General features: G+C 42.9%; 1 protein-coding gene across 1 annotated transcript in view; it reads right to left on the reverse strand.

The window, feature by feature from the left end:
• SPHKAP (SPHK1 interactor, AKAP domain containing) overlaps positions 1–25,632 on the reverse strand; it is a 196,676-nt gene that overhangs the window by 24,817 nt on the left and 146,227 nt on the right. Inside the window, exons 4-6 of the mRNA XM_066598216.1 lie at positions 13,868–13,918; positions 10,811–10,945; positions 1,333–1,582 (exon numbers count right to left, since the gene is read on the reverse strand). Of these exons, the coding sequence (XP_066454313.1) occupies positions 1,333–1,582; positions 10,811–10,945; positions 13,868–13,918 (436 nt within the window). The remainder of the gene's footprint in view (positions 1–1,332; positions 1,583–10,810; positions 10,946–13,867; positions 13,919–25,632) is intronic.

The raw sequence follows: 25,632 nt of genomic DNA on the forward strand, positions 1-25,632 counted from the left end.
TATAGCCAGCTGTGTCTTATAGTTTTAAAAGTATTGTATTTACTACATACCACAAAAAGTATACTGTTGCCTACAGTTTCCACTGCCCATGGGTCCTTCCTTAGGTAAAGAACTGTCCAGATAGGACAATCCCTTAAAGACCAAAAAGTAGGCAATCCATCTCCTGTCTGAGACATTGGCTTCTGCTCTTCCTTTCCCTTATGCTCCAAGCATTGATTCTCCTTGTTTAGCATAGCTGCTGTGAATAAGCTCTCCAGAAGCTCCCAAGAAAGTCAGTGGTCAGTGTCATTTCAAGAAGTCCCTGACGAGTAGAAAAAACTAGAAATGTTCTTCGAGTTTCAACTTCATAAACTACATTATGGGGCTCATAGATGAGGGAACGGGGTGCCCAAGGAGATGTGTTTCCTATCCACTAGGTGCCCCATTTAGGCACTGTGTTCCTGCAAATTTGGAGCGTGCACACAGCATGGCTCTTTTCAAACGGCTCTGTGTGCATGCTCTCCCATAGCGATGAATGGGAGAGCGCACACAGAAAAGAGTCAAGCTGTGTGCGTGCACAAACTCCACAGGGACACAGTGCTTGAATGGAGCACCTCCCTCTTTCCTCAGCTTTGACCCTCATAATGTAGTTTATGGGGCCCAAAGGTCTTAACAGGTTCCCTTAAACATTCAATACACTAACATGCCAGCTGTGTACTATGTATTCAAATTTAAAGGGGTTGACTGATATAAAAAATTTTTCTTCCAAAGGGGCCCCCCTGTGTGTAAACATAATAAAGAGCTCATAGATCTCATAATTACCTCTACCCACTCGTCCCCCACAGGCAAATCCGCTTTCCACGGTTTTGTTTGTTCAAAGGTTGAAGTCAGCCTGTGACATCCTGTAAACCTGCTGCTGCAACCAATGACAGAGCTCAGCGACAGTTGTTGAGCTCAGTCATTGGCTGCAGCAGCAGGTTTACAGGGCGTCATAGGCTTACAGCAATAAGCAAAGATGAAGTCATCAGGGAGACCCGGAGATGCCGATAGGGAATGAGTGGGAAGCAGGCAGAGGTGAGTGTGAGCAATAAATTATGTTTACATACAGGGGGACCCCTTTGGATAAAAATTATTTTATCTTAGACAACCCCTTTAAGGTATTACTCAAACACAATGCACAGTAATTCTTTGCAACACTGGCATAATAGTAGACTGATAAAACTAATACATTTTCTTTTTAAGATACTATGAGTAAATGTAACATAAATGTAAGATAAAGGAATCCTAGAAAATAATGTAGTGTGAAAAACATGATATGTCACTTTACAGCTGAGACACTGTAAGGATACTTGCCTCCTTTGCAGATTTCGCCTTCACTATCTTCTTCTAGCTGTTCTGAGGCTGTCAAAAAATCCTCTTCTATTGATGAGACTGAGCAGTTGGTGTCATCCTCGGCTCGGAGGGGGCTTGTGTCAGGCTGCAGATGGTTTTCTTGTGCCAACTCCAAACCCAGAAGAAACTTGTTCAATTCCAGGATGAGGGCATTTGAGGTGTTCTCCATTTTACCCCGCAGCAGCAAACAGACTTCATCTGGCCACCAGACCTTGAAGACAACGGGGAAAACGTGTTTCACTTATAATTCACTTATCTATTAATAAACTAGGATGTTTCATTTGTAGCACTTCTACATTTTTCCTTCCTATCTTATTAATTACTAAAGCGATACATTTTCTAGCATAAATCAGTATTACATTGAATTAGGGCTCTGGGTGTGGACCCTCTGTGCTAACCAACCCAACCTGGCTTTTAGAGCAGACCTGGTATGGCTGGCAGCTGACCCCAGTGGTCAGAGGTACCGAAGCAGAGAAATCTAAGATGGGTAACTTGCCCTTAGCTAAGCAGGTAGAGAGGAAGATTCCGGCCTATAAGCAGGGTAGGCATCCTGATAAGAACGGCCCTGTGCTGGAACTTGGGGCTGACTATCCCTGACAGGAAACAGGGACAGTATACACAAAGCACAGAACAGGACTGACTACCACAGAAACAGGAATGATGCACAGACTGGACAGACGTACACAGGCTAAAGCATAAGGCAAAGAACATACAAAATCAACAGATACAGATACCAGCTCAAAAGAAAGAACAGTCCTGAGACAGGTGACCTAGATGTGCTGGGTGTCTGAAGCAAACAAACATCAATTCTGAGGCAAAGAAGGAGGGTCCCCAGCTCATTTAAACAGGAGAGTAATTGCCATTTAAGCTGCAGCTGTGCTGTGAGCACTGAGGAAAGTTAACTCTCTCACTGCTGGTAGAAAATACATCCAAGAGTACATTTAAACAGAAGAAGCAGATCGATGCCCACGTGTGCCCGGAATAGCAAGAGAGCGGCAGACACAGGTAGCAGACACAATGTATTTGAAACTTTGTGGAATCGTATTAGGGAAAACTGGCATCTTCCGCATTTTCCAGTAGCCTGTCGTCCCTTTCTCCTTCCTGAAGGCTCTGTGTAAATGCCCAAAAACCATTGCAGTTACCAAAAATGAGTACATGCAAGATAAGTAGGAGGTGTGAAGCTGTTGTAGGAGGGGTGAACAGGGTCTCTGCCCCCCTCTTACTATAGTGTCTCTGTCCACTGCAACTAAGTCTCACCACATGTGGTCACGTGATGAGGCTCCACCGCAGTGAGAAAGGAGTGCAAGGACTATGTAGTGCTGAGGTGCTGCCAGGACAGAGCAGCAAGGAACTGTGTAAGTGTGTAGAGCTGTTGCTGGACAGGTGCAACAGTCTGCAGGGGAGCTGCTGCTGCCAGCAAGGAGAGAGTGGGAACCCGAGTCCCTGGATGTGAGAAGAGCTGCTCGAATTGCTACTGTTGTATTGCCTGAGTGAATGCCTGGAAGACCAAGAGACTGTGTAACTGCACTACAGAACAACAGATCATGACCAAAGAGAATACCAAGAACTTAGTTGACACTAAGTTGTAAGTGAGGTCAGCCTCAGTAAAAACTGCTAGGTGTGCACACTATTAGAAATTAAAAAGTTACCAGCAGGCTTGCTGCAGATAGGGGCAGAGACAAAATAGCTATTACAAATTTTGGGCTTGAGTACTCAGATGTGGACTGAGATAGATGGATTAATAAGCACTGAGCCTAAAAGATCCAGAAACACTGACTCTGGACTTTCATTAAAATTGCGCTACTACAGTCTTGCAGTATAATGGGAAGTGAAGTGTTAATCCCTTGTCAAGACAAATTGGGCATAAGTTATATGATTTATATTTCTGATACACAAGACTGATCAGTTTGCAGCGTTACTGAAACCGTTTTTTCTGACACATTATTTCACTCTAAATATCAGGTATTACTAATATTTATTGTGCATAGTATAGTAACTAGAGATAAGCGAACATCCAAATGCTCGGGTCCGTGTTATTCGAGTGGAGCTTTTTGTAAAATTCGAGAGCTCTACTCGAGTAACTAACCCCATTGACTACAATGGGAGACTCAAGCATTTTTGTATGTGGGACGCCGGGTCCTGAGCTATTTTATTTTTTTTCTTGGTTCCCCTCCTTCCCCTTCCTGCCAGACAAAAAGGGGAGGGGCCAAAACAGGCACGTCACAGTGGGGAGGAGCCAAAAGCTGGTGCGGGGTCAAACACAATTTGATGCTCGTTTGAGTAACGAGCACCATCAAGTATGCTAATACTCGAACGAGCATCAAGCTCGATAGAGTATGTTTGCTCAACTCTAATAGTAACCCCTTCCAATCCAATTACCCTACAATCCACACAATCCACAGCTCTTATTTCAGCAATCTTTTTTGTTAAGTTTAACATGAGTTATGAGTGTTGCACATCTGGAAGAGAATTTTTAATAATTCCGTAAATATATGTATATTGATATGACATTCATTTACATTATAAGATTATTTATTTCTAATTTCTCTAATGATAGATAGAGAGACAGATAAGATAGATAGATATCCTTACAGAAATCAGAAATGAACAGAGTCTTATTATGTCAATTAGAAAAAATAGAGTATGCAGGACAGTGCAGCTGCGATGTCAGAGGCTGCCCTGCATAGTATAATAAAGAAATGCAGAACAGCCTCTGACATTGGAGCTGCGCTGTCCTGCATCGTGTAATATACATATGCAGAACAGCCTCCGACATTGGAGAGCTGTCCTGCATAGTGTTAGAACCATGTGATGGACCTCACCCGACATCAGAACTGTGCAGGGAAGTCTGAATGTTGGACGAGGTTCGAAACTAGATTGAACAGGGTCAATAATCCTAGGATTTAGTTATTAGTAGCTAGCGGTATGTAATTCAATGGTAACAGTTTAGTTACTTACTTACTAATATAATATGACTAGAGATGAGCGAGTACCAAAATGCTCGGGTGCTCGTTACTCGAGCCGAGCTTTTTGTAATGCTCGAGAGCTCAGTTCGATTAAGGAACCCCATTGAAGTCAATGGGAGACTCGAGCACTTTTCAAGATGACCCATGCTCACTCATGTGGTGCTCGCTCAAGTGACGAGTACTTTCGAGTATACTAATCCTCGATCGAGTATCAGGCTCGGACGAGCATGCTTGCTCATCTCTAAATATGACCTATTTTTATTCCTTTGCTTATCAATAAATATTGTGTATTCATTGCAACTCCTTCTGCTGCATCGTATCCAGTGTTTGTGTGAGACTCATGCTGTAATACATGTCCTATGTGTGAGTGGTGCATGCGCAGCACGTGTTCACTGTGAGAATGGCATATGTAACATATCCACCGAGGGGCATGGGTGGCATGTGTACAACATTTTATATTCTTTAATGACTTATATTTTTGCATTTCCATATTAGTTGTCACATCGATCTTAGCTTCTCATCAACTGGCAATCCGCGTTTGCTTTCTCAGCGTGTACTCTTCATTACAAAGCGACAGATGGCATCAGACACTTAAAGCTTTGGTGGAACGTCTTTCTTAGCCTCAGTAAATACAGTATTATAGCTCCTTTGTAAAAGAATTTATCTCAATGAAGAATTAGGTGAGGGATTCATCTTTATTATACTCAATTCAAAGGAAAGTTTGGAGCTTAAGAGAAATATGATATCACTAGCAGAACCTGTATAACACATTGTAATGGAGCCAGGAAAATGATTGGACTCATATTTAGAGTTATTATATACTGAATGGCCATTTTATTACATAGTAACATAGTTCGTAAGGCCGAATGAAGACAATGTCCATCTAGTCCAGCCTGTTTATCCTCCTGTGTTGTTTATCCAGAGGAAGGCAAAAAAAACACAAGAGCAGGAGCCAATTAGCCCTTTTGGGGGAAAAATTCCTTCCCGACTCCCTAATGGCATCAGACTAATCCCTGGATCAACCCCTAATAGTTCCTACCTGCCTGTGTACCCAGATTAAAAATTAACCTAAGATTTATATCCTGTAATATCCTTCCGCTCTAGAAAGACATCAAGTCCCCTTTTAAAGTCCTCTATGGATTTTGCCATCACCACAACCTCAGGCAGAGAGTTCCACAGTCTAACTGCTCTTACAGTAAAGAACCCCTTTCTATGTTAGTGATGAAACCTGCTTTCCTCTAAACATAGCGGATGCCCTCTTGTTACCGTTGCGGTCCTGGGTATAAACAGATCATGGGAGAGATCCTTGTATCGTCCCCTCATGTATTTATACATAGTTATTTGATCTCCTCTTAGCCGTCTTTTTTCCAGGGTGAATAATCCCTATTTTGATAGCCTCTCTGGGTATTCCAGTCCCGTCATTCCATGTATTAGTTTAGTTGCCCTTCTTTGAACCCCCTCCAGCACTGTAACATCTTTTCTGAGCACCGGTGACCAGAGCTGTACGCAGTATTCCATGTGAGGCCTGACAAATCAGCCCTTCCACAGTTGGAGCTTCCCTGTATGGAAATTAGCGGGGTGAAATGGAAAAACAAAAAGGGGCAGACAGTGCTCAAGAACAATTATTCATGTAGCAAACCAATCAATAGGTATAAAAGAATTGGAAAGTGGGCCACTTACTTTACTACGGAGGTACGTAGACCCAGGAGGACCTCCATCGACTCCCTGTATCCAAAAAGGCAGTTATCCAAGTAGGTGGTCTAGAGGGTATTAATTGGAATTCAAGCCATAGACACATATTTTTTATAAAAGAAAATAAAAATAAAAAACAAAGCGAAATAAAACAAAAGCAACGACTAAAGGCTGTGAAGCCAATAAAAAAAGGGGGATCGTTATGCTATAATCCCCAAAATGTGTCACAGAATATTTCTCATTTTAATTCCATTGTCTTTATTGGCTTTACAGAATTTAGTCATTGTTTTTATTTTAATTTCATCATTTTATTATTTTAATTTTGTTTTATAGGGAATCTGTCTTTATTTGCTTAAATTCCAATTAAGGGTGACTACCCTCTAGCGTTTTTTTTCACCAATTGCCAATGGGCCATTCTAATGTTAAAAACGCAATGCGACCCAACGTAACGCTACTTGCGTTTTTAGTGCGCTGCGTTTTTAACATTAGAAAGTCCCATTAACAATTAGAAAAAAAAACGTAGCGAATTTGCAGTGGAAAAAAAACGCTAGTGGGTAGTCACCCTTAAGGCTCCTTTCCACTGGCGATAGCAATATTGCTGAGAGAAAATCGCAAGGTTAAAATCGCATGGCAATGCTGCAAAATCGCAAGCTTTTGCGTTGCGATGTGAGAATCTGTTTTGCCATTGCACTATGTGGGTGACAGAAAAATGCAAAACGCTGAAACAGTCCTCCTGCTGCGATTTTTAATCCTCGCATCGCAGCTTGCCCTTAAACATCGCTAGTGGAAAGGTTGTCATAGAATAACATGTGTGGGACTTTCCTGCGAGAGCTCGCACTCTCTCATCGCACTGAAAACGTGCGATTACCTCGCCAGTGGAAAGGAGCCCTAATACCCCGAATATTAATCCTTCTATTCAATTCTGCATGCCTGCAGCTCTGGACCTACTTAGATAACTGGATTTCTGGTTACAGGGAGTCGACGAAGGTCCTCCTGGGCCTACGTACCTCCCTGGTAAAGGACGTGACCGACTTCCCATTTCTTGTCTACCTATTGCTTGGTTTGCTACATGTAGGATTGTCCTTGAGCGCTGTCTGCCCCTTTTTGTTTTTCACTAAGTTGCCAACCCGGGCCACTGTTTTGGATCGGACCGCTGCGACTGGCACTCTTCTTAATGAATGTCCACGTTGGACAAGGATTCTCTCTTATCCACTAAGGCATACACACAAAGGCCTTCCAAGCTGTCAGGTGTCATGGGGCACCCCGCATATGCAGGGGCGACCCTACCACACCTGGTCAGTCTGTTCCTGAACATTTGATTTGTTTCTATCTGGGGGCGCTGTCATTTTTTCTGTACACCACACTTCTGTATGGAAATTAGACATGTGACCCTGGAATGCAGCATAAAATCAGGTACATTTTCCATGGTTCTGTTTCAGTGTGAATCTACATTAGATGGGAGAATTGAATGATCGGAGCGACTTTGAATGAAGCCGGGTCATCAATGCTAGGATCTTAGTGTCAACCTTGTAGGGTTTTCTCATGCAATCAAGTATGGTGTGATCAAGGAAAACCATCCAGTGAAAGGGGATTCTGTGGATGTAAACTACTCATCGACAAAAGGGGTCAAAGGAGGATGTCAATAATTGTTCCGACGAACAGGCGGAACACAGTCAAACAAATTGTTTGTGCTTCAATGAATGTGTCAGAATGCACAAATCATCGTTCCTTAGCATGGATGGGTAAAACAGCAGTGGTCCTCAACATTCGGCTGCCCAGCTATTGAAAAACTACAGTTTCCTGAATGCTTGAATTTTAGTTTCACAACAGTTGGAGATCCGTGTATTGGAGATCCTGGCAGTGATTATACTCAATTCTGTTATGTACTAAAACTATGAAATTCCGCCTATAACTCATATCACTGAGAGCGATTGTACAATGCATAGCAATGAACCAGGAATGGATATGGGCACACAGACGTCTGCACATATTTTAGTTCACAGCCTTATTTAAATGCACTTCACATAAATAGAGGTGAACATTTGAGCATTTCCCTAAAGGTCCTTGTAAGGTCTGAAAAGAAGTGCTTCCGTTTTATGGTAAATAAAGAAAATTGCGGCATAATTTTTGGTGCACTTCTCGTGGGAGCGTAATAGTCCTATTGTGAGGGCATGAATACAATGCTTAACAGGTAGATAAATAAGTGCAGGACCTAGCATGCTGATGTATAGCGGCAGCTATTTAGGGAATGCACTTTTGTTTGATGTGATGACTCGGTTACGTCGCCGTGGGACGTGTAAGTGGGCTCTAATGGTCGGATTCTGGCATTAAAAAATATAAATAACGTGGGTAATGATGGTAAATTGCGGAGCGTGAAAAATAGAATCCGCTGGAACGGAACAGGAGAAATTATTGGATCTAACTGACATGTTTGTAACAGATAAAAATATACACATAGATTGTCACATACATCACAGAACGGGAGGAAATCATTGTAGTCACAGTGCTAATGGTGCATAGGAGAGGAATAGAGAGCGGCCTGACATTAACCCATTCTCCTCCGCAGCATTATCTATCCATCTATCTATGATCTATCTATCTATCTATCTATCTATCTATCTATCTATCTAATATCTATCTATCTATCTCATATCTATCTATCTATCTATCTATCTATCTCATATCTATCTATCTATCTATCTAATATCTATCTATCTATCTATCTATCTATCTATCTATCTATCTCATATCTATCTCATATCTATCTCATATCTATCTATCCCATATCTATCTATCTCATATTTATCTATCTATGTTATATCTCATATCTATCTATCTCATATCTATCTATCCCATATCTATCTATCTATCTCATATCTATCTATCTGTCTATCTCATATTTATCTCATATCTATCTATCTATCCCATATCTATCTATCTATGTTATATCTCATATCTATCTAATATCCATCTATTAGAGATGAGCGAGCATGCTTGTTTAAGGCAGATACTCGAGCGAGCATCGGTCTTCTCGAGTAACTGATTACTCGAGCGAGAAAAAGCGTTGGCGGGGGGGGGGGGGGGTCGAGCGGGGGGCAGAGAGATCTCTCTCCCCCCGCTTTTGCCCGCCGCTCCCCCGCATTTGCTCAGACGAGTAATCAGTTACTCGAGAAGACCGCTGCTCGCTCGAGTATCTGCCTTAAACGAGTGTGCTCGCTCATCTCTACTATCTATCTATATCCTGTCTCATATCTATTTATTTATCTATCTATCTGTCGCATATCTATCTCATATATATCTAGCTATTTATCTCATATCTATCTATCTCATATCTATCTATCACATTTTTATCTGTCTATCTATCGCATATCTATCTCATATATATGTAGCTATCTATCCCATATTTATCCATCTCATATTTATTTATCTATCTCATCTCTATTTATCTATCTATCTATCTCATATCTATCTACCGCATATCTATCGCATATCTATCTATCTATCTATCTATCTATCTAATATCTATTTATCTATCTCATATCTATCTATTGCATATCTATCTATCGCATATCTATCTCATATCTAGCTATCTATCTCATATCTATTTATCTATCTCATATCTATCTATCGCATATCTATCTGTCTATCGTATATCTATCTCATATATATCTAGCTATCTATCTATCTCATATCTATTTATCTATCTATCTCATATCTACCTATCTCATATCTATCTATCGCATATCTATCTATCGCATATCTATTTATCTATCTATCGCATATCTATCTATTGCATATCTATCTATGGCATATCTAGCTATCTATCTCATATCTATTTATCTATCTATCTATCTATCTATCTATCTCATATCTATTGCATATCTATCTGTCTATCTATCGCATATCTATCTCATATATATTTAGCTATCTATCTCATATCTATCTATCTCATATCTATCTATCTCATATCTACCTATCTCATATCTATCTATCTATCTATCTATCTATCTATCTATCTATCTATCTATCTATCTATCTATCTATCTCATATCTATCTATCTATCTATCTCATATCTATCTATCTCATATCTATCTATCTCATATCTACCTATCTCATATCTACCTATCTCATATCTACCTATCGCATATCTATCTATCGCATATCTGTCTATCTCATATCTATCTATCTATTGCATATCTATCTCATATCTATTTATTTATCTCTCTATCTATCTATCTATCTATCTATCTATCTATCTATCTCATATCTATCTCTCGAAAGACTGCTGAAATAGATGTTTTGGCTACAAGTTTAAAAGAATTGATTTCTGTTTTAGGTTTAAGGAACGAGGAGAAGCAAGTGTTTGTTTTTCATTTCTACACTATATTATTATTAGGCGATGTTCATGCGGCTGATTCTATCACAGAATTTTCTATGCGGGTTCCACCTGCAAAAATGCAGCAGAAGTCTGCGGCTATACTGATACAGTTTTCGCTGCAGATCTGTCCTGTCATTGGCAGATTTCCATGTGCAGAATTCTGCTGCATTTGCATGCAGATTGCCATCAGCACATGACACGTCACTTCTTCACACAGAAATGCGTCACAATTTTGCATGGAGATTTTGCCCTTTGATAGAGCTAAATCCACATGCAGATTGGTGGCAAACATTGTGGCAGAAGAGCTGCTCATTTCCGCCATGGTTTTACTGGCGGAATCCATGTGAAAAATTCTGCCTTATATATACGATATTATTTCTACAGTAGACAGTTTCTACCTACTTGTTGGATATCTGGAACTTGTCCACATTTCTTGTTAGACAATCCACTCAATAACACAATCTCATTCTCTGCCAGCTCTTGTGACCGCATGGAGTTTATCAACCTCTGTAGATCTGGAGACACTTCATCCAACTTCTAAAACATAAAGCAGTTGTGGTTTCAGTACATGAAATGTCTGATGGCAACAATAAATATCAGTAATAATTATGAATTACATACATGAATAGCAATAACTGGAAGAAACTGCAGAAATACAATTGTATAGTGTCCTTTGTCTTAGGCTACACATACAACATTAGATGACTGTTGGCTGAATTCTCAGCTATTTCACCTGTCCTCACCAATTTTCAGTCAAGTGTGTATGTGTATTGTATGTAGAAAGAGAAGAAAGTCATTGCCAGACACCTCTGACCAATCTCCAAAAAAGGATATCCAGCTGCCTGATCGTTATCTCCTGCAATATCTGCCATGATGAAGCCACCATATATATCCAAAGTTCATCCACTCTTGATAAAATTGGCAGATTCAGCTGATGTATATCTACTATGTATGGCCACCCTTATCAATAAAGTGCTTCTTTGTGCATCTACACTATCCTACTAACCGTAATTGGACATCGGAGCAAGAATCAATAATATTATTTATGTACATAAATGTGGAGGAGCCTGGGGAACGCCTTTCGCCTGAGTGTGTTGCGCCAACAGTTAAGTATGGCGGAGGTTCCATTATGATGTTTTATGTGGCATGGTTCTTAGTCCGCTGGTTGTAGGGACAAGAACCATGAACACGGAGGTGACAGTCTAGACAATAATGTGCTGCTGACAATGTGGTAATACTCTGGGAATGGTCAGCTATACTTCCAACAAGACAATGTGCCTTGTCACAAATCCAACGCGGTTTTACATTGGTTTGAGGATGTGGATGTTCCATGATTGGACCAACTAGCACAGAGTCCGACCTGAACCTACTGAACATCTCCTGGATGAACTGGAATGTCAGGTCAGGAAATATGACCAGCGTCCATCTTCTTTGAGAGACATACCAAATGTTTACAGGATAAATCAAGGGAAATACCAGCTGAAGTGTATCAGATGTTAGGGGAAAGTATACCATGGAGAGTATCTGGTATCATTAGGGCCAAAGGAGCCCCACTAAGTATTAACATATGTAAATAAGTACTACTTTTAATGGCCCTTTTACATGGGCTGACAGTCATTTAAACGACTGCGTGAGCACTGCTGACATCACTGCTAAGGTCATTAGCGCTCGTGCAGAGCGTTTAGACTGGATTGTGGGCTTCTCGCTCAGCGCTTCACCTTCTATGTGAAGTGCTGAGCGCGGAACATTTAAACTGAGCAAGACGTCAACGATCCAGCGATAGTTTTTTTTGCAGACTGAAAGTCAGCGATAAACAACTGCGAATGAATAGTGAGTGATTTTTTTTTTGCGTTTACACTTGAACAAATTTTGGGCTAGAATTGTTACGTGTAAATGGGCCATGATTGCTCTGGTGTCCAATTACTTTTAGTAGGATAGTGTAGTTAGATTATCTCTGTTTATGAACAATTTGTTTGATGGTAAATACTTTTGTATGAAAAAGACAAAAGTATTTTAGAAATAATACCTTTAGTCGCTAACCAGAAAAATAATATTTGCATCATGTAGATTTTTCTGGATAAGGGCTCAGTCAGACAAGCGTTGTTTTTCACACACCTATGTGCACCAAAACCCTGCTCCACGCATGTTAAAAATGCGTGTCACCAAAGCTCCATGCCCATTGCTTTCAATTGAGCTGGCGCTGCAGCCGTCCCATTGAAAGCAATGGGATGCAGGCAACCCCTGCAGTGATTTTGGGGAAAGGCTTGTAATATAAGCCCTTCCCTGAAAATCATCCCTAGCTTCTGTGAAAAAAAGCAAAAAAAAATACAACCTCTCCGGCGTGTCTTCTCGCTGGCTTCCTGGCACTCTTCTGAAGCTTCTTCTCCTGCCGGGATTTAAAAATCCCTGCCTTCTGAAAGGACTGTGTCTGATTGGCTGTGCGCTCAGCCAATCACAGGCAGTGCTCAGCCATTCATTGAACTCAATGAATCCCTGCCTGCTGAAAGAGCTTCAGAACACTGCCGGGGACCAAGTGACAAGATGTCCGGAGCCCCGATAGCGGCGGAGAGGTGATGTATATATATATTTTTTTCATTTTTTACACCAGCTAGGAATGATTTTTAGGGTAGGGCTTACATTTCAAGCCCTTCCCTAAAAATCATTGCTGCGGGGGTTGCCTGCATCCTATTGCTTTCAATGGGGCGGCTGCAGCCCCAGCCCCATTGAAAGCAATGGGAGAAGAAAGTGATCCTCTGCCAAAGCTGTTACAGCTGTAGCAGGGAATTCCTGTGAACCCTGTGGGGAGTCCCCTTGTCACTGAACACTGTGACAGTGATGTCACAGTGTTCAGTGATGGGAGGACTCCCCGCGGGGATATTTTACACACAGCACAGACCTTCCTGGGGCATGGATGTCCTATCTTTTGCAGGTGCGAGTATTTTGCGCCTGTAAAAGATGGACATCTGAACACTGCATAGAGAACCAATGGTTCTATTAGGCATACCTTTTTGTGTGCACATAGATGCCTTAAATCTAGTTTGCATCTTGGTGCTACAGTAAGTTCTTATAAAGTATCATTAATACTATGGTAGTAGCAACTTATAGGAACACTCCAGGCAAAAGGATTACATTGTGCTATGCCAAGTGCTGGTCCATAGGGGACGGTGCATAACATTGGTATTATCTATCTGGTGTTCTCTTACTCTCTGTCATGCACTATCCAACAGGGCATAAAACAGTGTATAGATTTTGCCTGGGGTGTTTGACCTGTTAATGTGGGTAAATGGCCTAAGTAGTCATCTGTCACCAGATAATAAATATATTCATCCACACATCCCATTAGAAGACTTTCTCTCAGGCAATATACAGTGTATTGCTGTAATAAAGAGTGTAGGTCAGCTAAGGACTATGTGGTAAGTTAATGAATGTACTGCAGAACGTATGCAGAATGTGATTTACCTTTCGTAAAGCTTCATGGCTTGAATCCTCTTTTAGGTTTACAAAACAGATCTAGATAAAAAAGACAAACATAATAAGCGTTAATTCATTATATATCTATCTGTTATCTATTGTTTTATTCTCACTACCTAATTGAAACAGATTTTATGGCATCAAGTTAACATTACATTCAACTATAATGTAAAGACAGTGCTGAGAAATCCATCTTCAGCAGCTAACAGCATAGCAGGGCAGGGAGCTCCAGCTGTGTCTGCACTGTTCTCTCTAGTGTAGGCACAGTTGTTCCATATAACAGTTTATGTATAATGCCTGCTTTATATTTTAGTAATGACCTGTCTCCCAGCACTGTTTTCATTAATTTTCTGTCTCCACTGCTCTGTTCCCCAGCACTGTATAAGGAGAAGCCGTTCTGTGCTGCAGACAGCTTCTCCCCTCACAGTGTGCATGTTCTCTGTGAGACTGTCAGGATCTCAGTCCATTGGGTTGTGACAGACAGTACTGTACACCTAATGCACTGAGTCCCTGACAGTACCTCGGGTCTGGAGGGGAATGGGCATTGTGAAGGGGAGAAGCCATCTGCAACACAGAACGGCTTCTCCTTACACAGCGCTGGGGAACAGAGCAGTGGAGACTAATGAAAGCAGTGCTGGGAGACACATCATGGAGGCAAAGACGAACTATGTTTGAAAATTACTAAAATGTAAGGCAGGCATTATATGTAAACTGTTATATGGAACAACTGTGCCTGCACTAGAGAGAGCAGTTCAGGCACAGTTGGAGCTCCCTGTTCTGCTATGCTGTTAGATAGCTGAAGATGGATTTCTCAGAACTGTCTTCAGCTAGCTGCATACCTGAATAGGGGTTTTGTACAAAAAAAATATACAAAATAGGCTAATAAAACTGTTTGTAGTGCGATTATAAGGTACTAATGGGTTCCCATGGCAGCCAGAAGTCTGACAAAGGTCTCAGTTTCTGCCATGTAAGGCCTTAGTCAGACGGGCGTTTTTTCGTGCGATTTGCGCATGCGCATGCATCCGGCGATTTTATAAAACCATTGCTTTGCAATGGTATCGGACACATGAGCGCTTTTTATGCGCTCGTCCGATAAATTATAAAACAGAAATCGCAGATCGCACCTATCTGCGATCTGCGATTCCTGTTCTTTTCTCTATATGCGCTCAATGGGGCCAGCGGCAGCAGCGCCGACGCCATTGAGAACATATAGTAGACAAATCATTCTCCTCTGCCACAGCTGTAACAGCTGTGGCAGAGAAGAATGATGTTTGCCCATTGAATTCAATGGAGCCGGCAATACAGCCGGCTCCATTGAAAGCAATGGGCTGCCGGCGAACGCGGGATGAATTGTCGGGAAGGGCTTAAATATATAAGCCCTTCCCTGCAATTCATCCACAAATGTGTAAAAATAAAAAAAAAATATATACTCACCTTGTCCCAGCAGACGGAGTTCAGCGCGGCCGGCCGGCAGTTCTCCTGAACTGCTCTCTGTAGTATACAGCAGCCGGGGATTTAAAATCCCCGCCATCTGAATGAACTGCCTCTGATTGGTCACAGCCTGACCAATCAGAGGCAGCTCTCACTCACACCCATTCATGAATTCATGAATGGGTGAGTGAGTGCTGCCTCTGATTGGCTCAGCGCAGGGACCAATCAGGGGCAGCTATCACTCACACCCATTCATGAATTCATGAATGGGTGTGAGTGAGAGCTGCCTCTGATTGGTCATGCTGTGACCAATCAGAGGCAGCTCATTCTCTGAGCTGTTCAGGAGAACTGCCGGCCGGCCGCGCTGAACTCCGTCTGCCGGGACAAGGTGAGTATATATATATTTTTTATTTTTACACATTTCTGGATGAATTGCAGGGAAGGGCTTATATATTTATTGCTGGCTCCATTGAATTTAATGCGCTGGACAGCGCTGCACTGCTCCGGCCCGTTTCTATTGAAACGCAGCTAGGAGCAGTTTTTTCGGGCGATTTTTCGGCCCCGGTCACGCGATTTGTGGATGCGCATCCGTCATGCGATCCGCAAATCGCGGCAAAAAACGCCCGTGTGACTAAGGCCTAACTCAGCTTATTAAACCCCAACCTCACACACAATCTAATAGGCTGCTATTAGAGGCACTGTAGAAATGCACTACACAAGTAATGTAATGTACTATCCTAGCGATCGAACAATTGCAGATTCCAGTCCTCTTCATAGACTGAAAAATAGCATTTAAAAAAGTTCTATAAAATTTAATTTAGAAAAAAACATTTTCCCCACTAAGGGCTCAGGGCTCAGTCACACGGGCGCATCGGCATCCGTACACCGGCGCTGATGCGCCCGTGTGACTGATAGTTAGAAGACAGGCCGTACCTGAAGACGGACGTCTCTCTGCAGTGCTGATGAAAGAACACATGACTGGCAATGAAGCTGGTCACATGTTCTTTCCTCCGGCGCTGCAGAGAGATTGCCGTCTTCAGGTACGGCCGTCTCCTTCCTGCAGTAACACGGGCACCCGTGTAACTGAGGCCTCAGTCAGACGACTGATTTTTAAACGCATTAAGGCCTCCTTCCCACGAACGGATTTACGCAGCGTAAATTCGCGGCAAAAATCTGCTGCGTTGCCCCCTGCTATTAGGTTCTATTGAACCTAATAGCTCAATGCTCACGATGCGGAATTCCACCGCGGAATTTCGCACCGTGAAATCTCCCGTCCTCACCCGCAGCATGTTCTATTTGCCGCGGGTGTACGCGCTGACGGCTTCCATTGCAGTCAATGGAAGCCGTCCGTTCACGCTATCTCCCGTTGTAACCAGCGGAAGATAGCGTAAAAAAACGCTTTCCGGCCTACCGCCGCCGCGTCATATGACGCGGCCAGCGCGTCACGGGACACGGCCGGCCGCGTCATGTGACGCGGTGGGCGTGTCACATGACGCGACGGCGGTGGGCGGGGAAGCGTCTTCACGCTATCTTCCGCTGGTAAGTATGGGGTCTCTGGGGGGCGCCGTGACGGGCTTTACTGCGGAATATTACGCGGCGGAGCCCATCACGCTCGTGTGAAGCCGGCCTTAGTTGTGTTAAAAAAAAAAGCAAAACACATGCGTCAAAAATTCACATGCCCGAAGCGGCCAGCACGTTGCGAAATTCGCACTTGTGTGCATTGACACAATTGCAAAATTTGCACATAAAGTGTTGTGTCATCGCTATCCCCTGCTGCAGCTGTCACAGCTGCAACAGGGGATTCCTTGGATGTGATACCCCTATATGCTATCACATCCAGGAGTTCCACCTTGTGGTCAATGGGGCCGGCGGCAGCAGCGCCGACCCCATTGAGAATATACAGAGAAGATCACGATCCTCTGCCACAGCTGTGACAGTGCTCAGTGACAAGTGGACTCCGGGCAGGGATGAAAAATTACCCTGCCACAGCTGTCATAGCTGTAGTACGGGAGCGTGATGTTCTCCCATTGAATGACAGCTGAGCACTGCCTGCGATTGATTCCTGCATTTAACCAATTAGAGGCAGCGCTTTCTGGAGGTGGGGATTTTCAATCCTGGTCAGCAGAAGACAGAAGAACATTGTCAGCGACGGAGCGAAGAGTCGGCCAGCGCTTCTAGGTGAGTTAATTTTTTTTTTCTACAGCTAAGGATGATTTTCAGGGAAACGCTTATATTTAAATCTCTTCTCTGAAAATCCCTGCAGGGCTTGCCATCATCCCATTGCTTTCAATGGTGCTGCAGAAGCGCCGGCCCCATTGAAAGCAATGCGAGAACATCGTGCTTCTGTGCCACATCTGTGACAGCTGTGGCAGGAATATTATTCATCCCTGCGGGGAGTCCACTTGTCACTGAACACTATGACAATGCTGTCACAGTGTTCAGTGATGAGGGGACTCCCCGCGGAGATGAAGAAATTCTCTGTCACAGCTGTGGCAGAGGATCGTGATGGGGTCGTCGCTCAATGGGGTCGTCGCTGCTGCTGGCCCCATTGACAACAAGGTGAAACCCCTATATGTGACAGCATCCAGGAATTTCACATCCAAGGAGTCCACTGCTGCAGCTGTCACAGCCGCAGCAGGGGATAGAGTTGGCACTGCACTTTATGTGCAAATATTAGGTGCGTGTGCGCATTCAGGTGTGTTTGGCGATTCCCTGCCATATGTTTACAGGTGTGAATTTTATTTGCATGTAAAAAATGCACCTGTGACCGTTTCAGTTGAAAAGCATTGGTTCTAATAGATGCGAATCACAAACGCACCTAACATGCGTTTAAAGAAACGGTCGTCTGACTCAGCCCTAAAACCCTTTTTAAATAGATAAAATACCAAAATATTTTTAAAAAAGCAACACAATAGGTATTACCATGTTCATAATGACCCAAACAATGAACATTTTGTGCTATTTATCTTAGGGTAATGCTAGAATTGCTATTTTTCATTTGTCCACCTACCTCCCAAAAAAACAATAAAAACCAGTGCCATGTACTCAAAAATGGTGCCAATTAAAACTACAACTCTACCCACAAAAACTAGGACCCTACATAGCTCTATTGTGAAAAAATAAAAATAATATGAGTCTTAGAATGCGGCGATGCAGATTCAATTGTATTTCTTTAAAATGTGTTAATTTATGATAAAGGAGTAAAAAAATGTAAAAAAATCTATATAAACTTGGTATCACTGCAATCATGTTGATCCAATTAAGCACGTTATCATGTTATATTTACCGAAAGGTGAACCCTGTAGAAACAAAACTCAAAGGGAAGGGGGGGGGGGGGGGGGGGGAATGCATCATCTCCCCTGCAAAAAATAAGTTATATAACACATTTATCTAAAAAATACGTTATATACAGCTCTGTCAATGAGTTATGGGTCTTGCACTATGAAAATGTCTTGGTCCTTAAGGCACAAAATAGGCCATCACTAAGGGGTTAATCGTGGAAATGAAAGAAGCGATGAAAGACAGAAACCCGTAGAGAGCATTGATCCATAGAGTGACCAAAAGTCAGACTGTACGGATAATCATCATCAAGGGGTTAAAAAATGCAGCATGCACTAATTTTGTCAGTACTTTCATTCTAATCTATGGAAAGTGATTAAAATACAGATGCGACTGTAAGTCATTAGTATTGCCATCGGTATTTGATTTCTATTTGCCTCCGTATTTGTATTCACTTGTCATATTTTCTTTTGCGCAAACAGAGATCCGTATTTGCTCAGTAGAAAATAAGACTAATGACAGCAAATACGGAGGCAAATACAGATTTACGTAAATACGGACAGCATACGGTTGCAATATCATCCGGAACAAGTCAGCAACATGGATCTGAATTATGTACGTTTTACGATAAACTGGCCTAAGGTTTATGTAACATGCAGATGGCTTCCGCACAAGCAGTTGTGCACTTTAACCAAGCGTGTATTATTCCGCCCTCCATCTGATGTGTTACCTATTGTGGAGCAGAGTTCTGTAGTTTACCATCTCAGCGGTATAGACTGAATTATTTAATCACATGCATTAAGTCCCTGAGTTGAAATAAATTCTTCTGCTGTCATACATCACACTTTGTACTGTTACGTGCCGCGCGCCTGCCTGTGTGTCTCCCCATTATTACCGCACTGTATATTCTTAACCACTGCATAATTATATGAAGGTCTTTGTGTTTTGAGCACATTTCTAAAGGCTCAGTAAGTCGGCTGTTTGTTTAAAGTTTTAAGACCGAACCCCCCACGCAGCGTAACAGAGAAATGTGACATAGGCTCACAGCTTCCAGTACAACCAAGCACAGAAATAATTACTGTATTTTAACAGAAATGTGAGAATGAAGTCACAAATAAGATGTAAAAATACATAGAATAAATGAAAAACTGCAGAAAACAATAAACATAGAAAAATTAACACTATAGAAAAAGGAAGGTTCTAAATCCTTATTCACATTCTATACTAATAGTCACCTCCATCACCCATGTGCAGACTTCAAGGCTATAAAAGTAAGCCATTTATACGCCACCCATCCCCCACAATTTCCGCAAAGTTACAATACTAATTGGTTTTGGGACAACCATTGTCAGTTGGAAATAGTGTAACTCGAAACCATAACGACAGAAACCAAGTAATTGGTCCCAAAGCCCCAAAATGTCAATAGGAAAAATGGAAATGAAAAAAAAAAAGCAGATAACTAATACATATACTGCAAAGTCTGAAATAGTGACTAGAAGCCATAAACCGTAATCCATGGAGAGGGCAGGAGTTCCTTCAATGCCCTTTACAGTACGCTCATGTAGCAGATAAATGCAATGGAGATGCCCTATATGAAGAAAGTTAATTTTTACTGCTGGGGAGCTGCCACAAGTGGTGCAGCAGTCTGCAGGTAGGCTGGTTGAGTGAGGGCATCTGTTGGACAAAAGGCAAAGCTGAGCTGAGTGCTGGAATGTGAGGAAGGCCCAGAGATCTGCTGTCGGCATCCGGAGCAAAAAAGAGGGAGAGAGCAGCCTTTACTTAGTAGGACAGCTTAATTGTGGAACTGAGGAGATCCATAGTAGATTTGCACACCAAGGACAAGCTTGACTTGGTAGTAATTCCCATGCAACAGAACCGTAAGTGAGGCCAGCCTCAAAGTGACACTGGGTGTGCATAACAACAAAAGCTTACAAATAAGTTAGTCAGCAAGCTTACTATAGGGCAAGACACATGGGGAAATTAGACCATTGCTAGGGATCCAGTGCTCAAACCCCTGGTCACAGACTGAGTAAAATGTTGCCTAGGGTATTGAGAGAAGCTTAAAGAGACATTTAGAGTGTTAATTTCCTAAAGAGAGACTGCATATTACATTCTGCACTCTGTTTAAGCCCTCAGTGCCATAGACTTTGAATGGAGCAGCAGAGTGTATGCTTGACCACTGCTCCATTCAGACTCCTTCTAGCTGTAGTTTTGTAGCTGGGGGAAACCAGGGTTCCCTGTTCTGGTATTTCCAAGAGGTTCCATCGATTAGAACACCACTGCTTTAGCATTTATCAGCTATCCAGTAGTTAGGTCCCACATTGTGCGTGTGACCGCTCAGCCACTCATAGGCTTCAGCGGCCATGGAAGAAGTCTGGAAAATGTGGATCATAATGTTTTCAAACAAAGTGCTGCATATAAACCTGAGGGAGGTGGATGGTATATAATAATGCGGTGGTGACAGATGGAGACAGAGGCAGCACATTTTTTTTCCAAAAAAGAACTTTACTGAATGAAAGTAATAGTTAAATGACTTTGCTCCATAGGAAGAACTTGATAGACTTAATTTACATAGCTTTATAACATATTATGTGCGACACTTGGGTACATCACCTTTACATTCCTTCTTCAATTTGGTAGCAGCAAGACATCCAAGAGTAACTCACGCCATACTTAAATGTACCTAACTGCCTCTCTATCTGTACCATGTCCTTACACCTAGGATGACATGATATCATAGATGATGATACTACCAAGGCCTCATATGCTTCACTACTTTCTCTCTCTACTTAAGGGAGCCTGCTGCTCCATTACACCTGACATACATCATTAATCGACAATTTTTATGCTCTCGCTATACATTATGCTACTGTCTACAATGGGTTAAACACAGCAACTTGAGAATAACACTGAGCTTGTAACCCTAAGGAATTGTCTACCTTTCCCAGTTCGAGCCACTACTCAGCCTGATATGACAGGACATCTCATTGAAAAGCTGAGTCCCATGTCTTCTGCTATAAATCCTATCACAGCCCTGTGGGTGACTAAACATGGTCCCTAATCGTGTGTACACCTAACGTTGGAAGCCCCTCTTGCATGTCCATCAGCATGTCCATCTCTACTAACTCCAATGCTCCAAATCATCATCCAACAACTCTAGCTGCTCTTCCTTTCAGCAACAGGCACAGGGGTTCCTCCAGCATCAATGTAGCTGTAATGGGTCTGTGTGGGTTCAGAGCCTTTCTTTTGTAACCTGGGCGGACAGATTGCATAGTCAGAGGTCAGTAATGGGTAATATCTGTTGTGGTACAAAGGAGCAGGCACATAGCGTATTTGGGGGAAGCCAGAGGTCACTACACAGTAGTAGCAGTTTGGTTCAGAAGAGTAGGCAGGAGCTTGAGTATAAGCTGGGAGCTCAATAATCACACAATAGGAGGGGAGGGCTTCAAGGCCAGGCTTAAATAGTGTGCCTAATCAAGGGAATGGGGTAGAGCCAGACAGGGAAGCAGGAACTGGATCAACAGGAGCAAGGACTAGACTATGATTCAGCGGGGGAGCTGTCCAGCAAGCTGAATAGCTCAACAGGCAGAGTTAGTGCCTAGAGCACAGGAGTTCCCAGGTTCCTGGCACCAGCTTTGCTCTGCTCTAGGTATATCTCAAGCATTCCCTTGGACAGGCGCTGCCTTTTTCGTCCAGTGAGCCAGCAGCAGCTTCCTCATTAATGACCTCCACCATTTCCCCTGTATCTCCACCTTTCTGTACTGTGGCACAACTCTCTCCTCTTTATAGAGTACCACAAAACTTTCTACCACTTTCTCTCCCCTCTCCAGCACCTCCAGTCAGTCCTCCTCTCTCCGCCTGCTTGGTCTGACAGAAACTAGTCCAAGAGCAGCCACTGTCAGAAGGGCTCAGTCATAGTAAAAGGGAAGCAGGGCACCACTCTCCCCTCTTACAAACCTTCCATTGACCCGAGAGGCATAAATTGAAGCTCCTGTACCTCAGTAGAAAAATGTACAACAGGACCCCCACCTAACATGACTCACTGGTGTCTTTTATTTTAAAGTTTACCCTTATATTATAGGGGGATTCCAATACACCGAGGCAGTTTCTTCAGGTGAATATAGCTTCTTTATTTGTATTGATACAGATTCACAAGAGTAATCTCATATACTGAATCCCATACACAGGGGGCATACACTTTTTATACAACTTACACAAAAGAGATTCCTTTCTTATCTATATACCTGCTGATTGGGTACATTATGCCGCATTGCTACGCTAGCGCATTAAGCACGTTAGCACTCAAACTGCTGTCTCACTTCCTTTTGCCCTTAAGGCCCATTTAGACGCAACGATTATTGCTCAAAATTCAATCAAAAGCTGTCTTTTGAGCAATAATCGTTGTGTGGAATTGCACTGACATCGTGCAGTTTTCGTTATCCCGTTGCTCATCGTTATCTTTCAGTGTGCTGAAAGATGATGATCAGCCTTATCAGGGATTTACAGCGGGATACAGCTGATACTATTGTTTCAGCTGTATCCCGGTTGCGGATAACGGGTTGAGTATGAAGAGCAGAGAGGTCCAGCTCTGTTCTCCATACCTAACACGGAGCGCTCGGCTGTATAACAGCCGGGCACTCCATGCAGAAAACATCTGGATGCAGAACACAAGCGGGGACACTCCGCTTGTCTTCTGCATCCTCTGCTCTGAGCACCGGGCCTTATAACAGCCGGGCGCTCGAGCAGAGGAACAGCTGGATGCAGAAGACAAGTGGGGACACCCCGCTTGTCTTCTGCATCCTCCGCTCTGAGCACCGGGCCTTATAACAGCCGGCGCTCAAGCAGAGGAACAGCTGGATGCAGAAGACAAGTGGGGACACCCCGCTTGTCTTCTGCATCCTCCGCTGGCAGCGCAAGGTGATCGCTCATCCTGAGCGATCATCTTGCGCTGTAAATGACACAACGATGATCGCTCAAAAGTCGCTTGAGTGACATCTTTTGAGAGATTATCGTTGCGTCTAAACTAGGCGTTAATTAGGTGTACTTCCGCCCTCTATTTTATTTGCATTAACTCTTTGTTATCCAAATCACTGCTACCACAATATTACAGCTTCCCACTTCAAACCATTTTGGTATGAATGTTCAAGTTAGGCCTGATGATACTTTAATAGCACATATATGCTTAAACTTTAGTAATAGGCACATAAGATAAATCCTTAATAGTTCCACTCCCACACCATGACCAAGCACTCTCAACAGATGCATTGAAATGCGGTTACCTCTATGACACATGCTCTTATGCTACAGATCTCATACCAGCTTGGATGAAGAGTAGATCACTAGTATTTTAACTGTGCACTTAGCAGTAAATTGCCTGCTCTTTGCTGGGTAGAATATTTTAAATTAGAGCTCTAAGAATTCTTGAAAGTCATGAAAAGGTCAGACCACTGCAGACTGCAGAAGTTATAAGACATAAGAGCTTCCAAGAAGATAGAAGGCAATTTGTTTAAAAGAGCTGCTATGGTAATTTATTTTGTGACTGAACATGCTCTCCAGTTCAGTAAATGTCTGCATGAAGAAATGGGCCATCTGCTACTCCACCTAGAGCATCCGTGTAATGCTGCGATCTCCGCAGGAACTTCACTGGCATATGTTGGTATAAGTATTCCAATGTGTGACCCTCCCACGTATTGCCTGATTACCCTGGGGACATGAAAACATTTACTAGGGCAATGAATATTTAATTTGAAAGTCACAAAAAAAATGCAGACAGTAGATGTGAAGAATGTATCATCTCGTAAAGCAGTGATTCCCAACTGGCAGTCTGGTGCCGAACTGGTGGTCCTGGCTCTCATGGGGCTGAGATGTGGTCCTGGAGGAAAGGGAATTGAGAGCTCTTATATGCTAAATGCTCTGCCTAATCATAAAGAACTACTATGTTTTCATCTCTAATATGGGGGCACTGTGGTATATTTCCAAAAGTTGTGTGTATACAAATGTATCTATGTAAGGGATTTTCTATATTCCTCTGCATTTTCTCAAAACTAAGAAAAATGTCCAAATGTTTGTTTCTTGCTAATTTACTCTGAATGGCCATTTTCTTAGAGACACCTGCCCTTTCATGATTGGATTTTAACTGTATGGAAATTAGGTATGTGACACCCCAAAACCCTAAGGGGGTCCAATGTGCTACTAGATGAGTGTCTCTAATACAGTGTACCCAAACAATAATAATGCCCCAAAGTGCCCCCTTAAGGGCTCCCACCCACTGGCGATATTTTCTCCACTGCTATGCGAGACTAAAGTTAAAGTCTCGCATCGCAGTGCGAGAAAAAAAATCGGCATGACGCCGGGATATCAGCATCACGCCGACATATCGCCAGTCTTTTCAATAGGGCCAGCGGCAGCAGCGCTAGCCCCATTGAAAAGAGATAGAGAATGCCGGGGACTTCTGCCACAGCTGTCACAGCTGTGACAGCTGTGGCAGAAGTCCCCAGCATTCTAGCCCATTGCTTTCAATTGGATCGGCACTGCTGCCAATCCCATTGAAACCACTGCTTTCTGCCAAGCCCCACGGAATGATTATCGGGGAAGGGCTTGAAATATAAGCCCTTCCCCGATAATCTGCCAAAAGTGTGTAAAAAAATAAAAAAAATTATTACTCACCTCTCCTGCGCTCAGTTGTGTCCTCCTGCTGGCTCCCCGACACTGCTATTAAGCTCTTTCAGCAGTCGGGGATTTAAAAATCCCCGCCTCCTGAAAGGGCTGTGCAGATTGGATGAGGGCTCAGCCAATAGCAGCTACTGCTTAGCTATTGGCTGAGCGCTCAGCCAATCACACATAGCCTTTAGCTATTCATTCATGAATAGCTATATCTTAGCTATGGCAGCTGTGGCAGAAGTCCGTGGCATTCTCCCTATGCTTTCAATGGGGCTAGCGCTGCTGTCACTGGCCCCATTGAAACCACTTGCGATATGCCGGTTCTATACTGGCCTCTTTCTTGCGCTGCGATGCGAGAGTTTTCTCGTGCTTTCACAGCGCAA

The sequence above is a fragment of the Eleutherodactylus coqui genome, chromosome 1 (assembly GCF_035609145.1).
Source record: "Eleutherodactylus coqui strain aEleCoq1 chromosome 1, aEleCoq1.hap1, whole genome shotgun sequence".
In the NCBI taxonomy this organism is placed as follows: domain Eukaryota; kingdom Metazoa; phylum Chordata; class Amphibia; order Anura; family Eleutherodactylidae; genus Eleutherodactylus; species Eleutherodactylus coqui.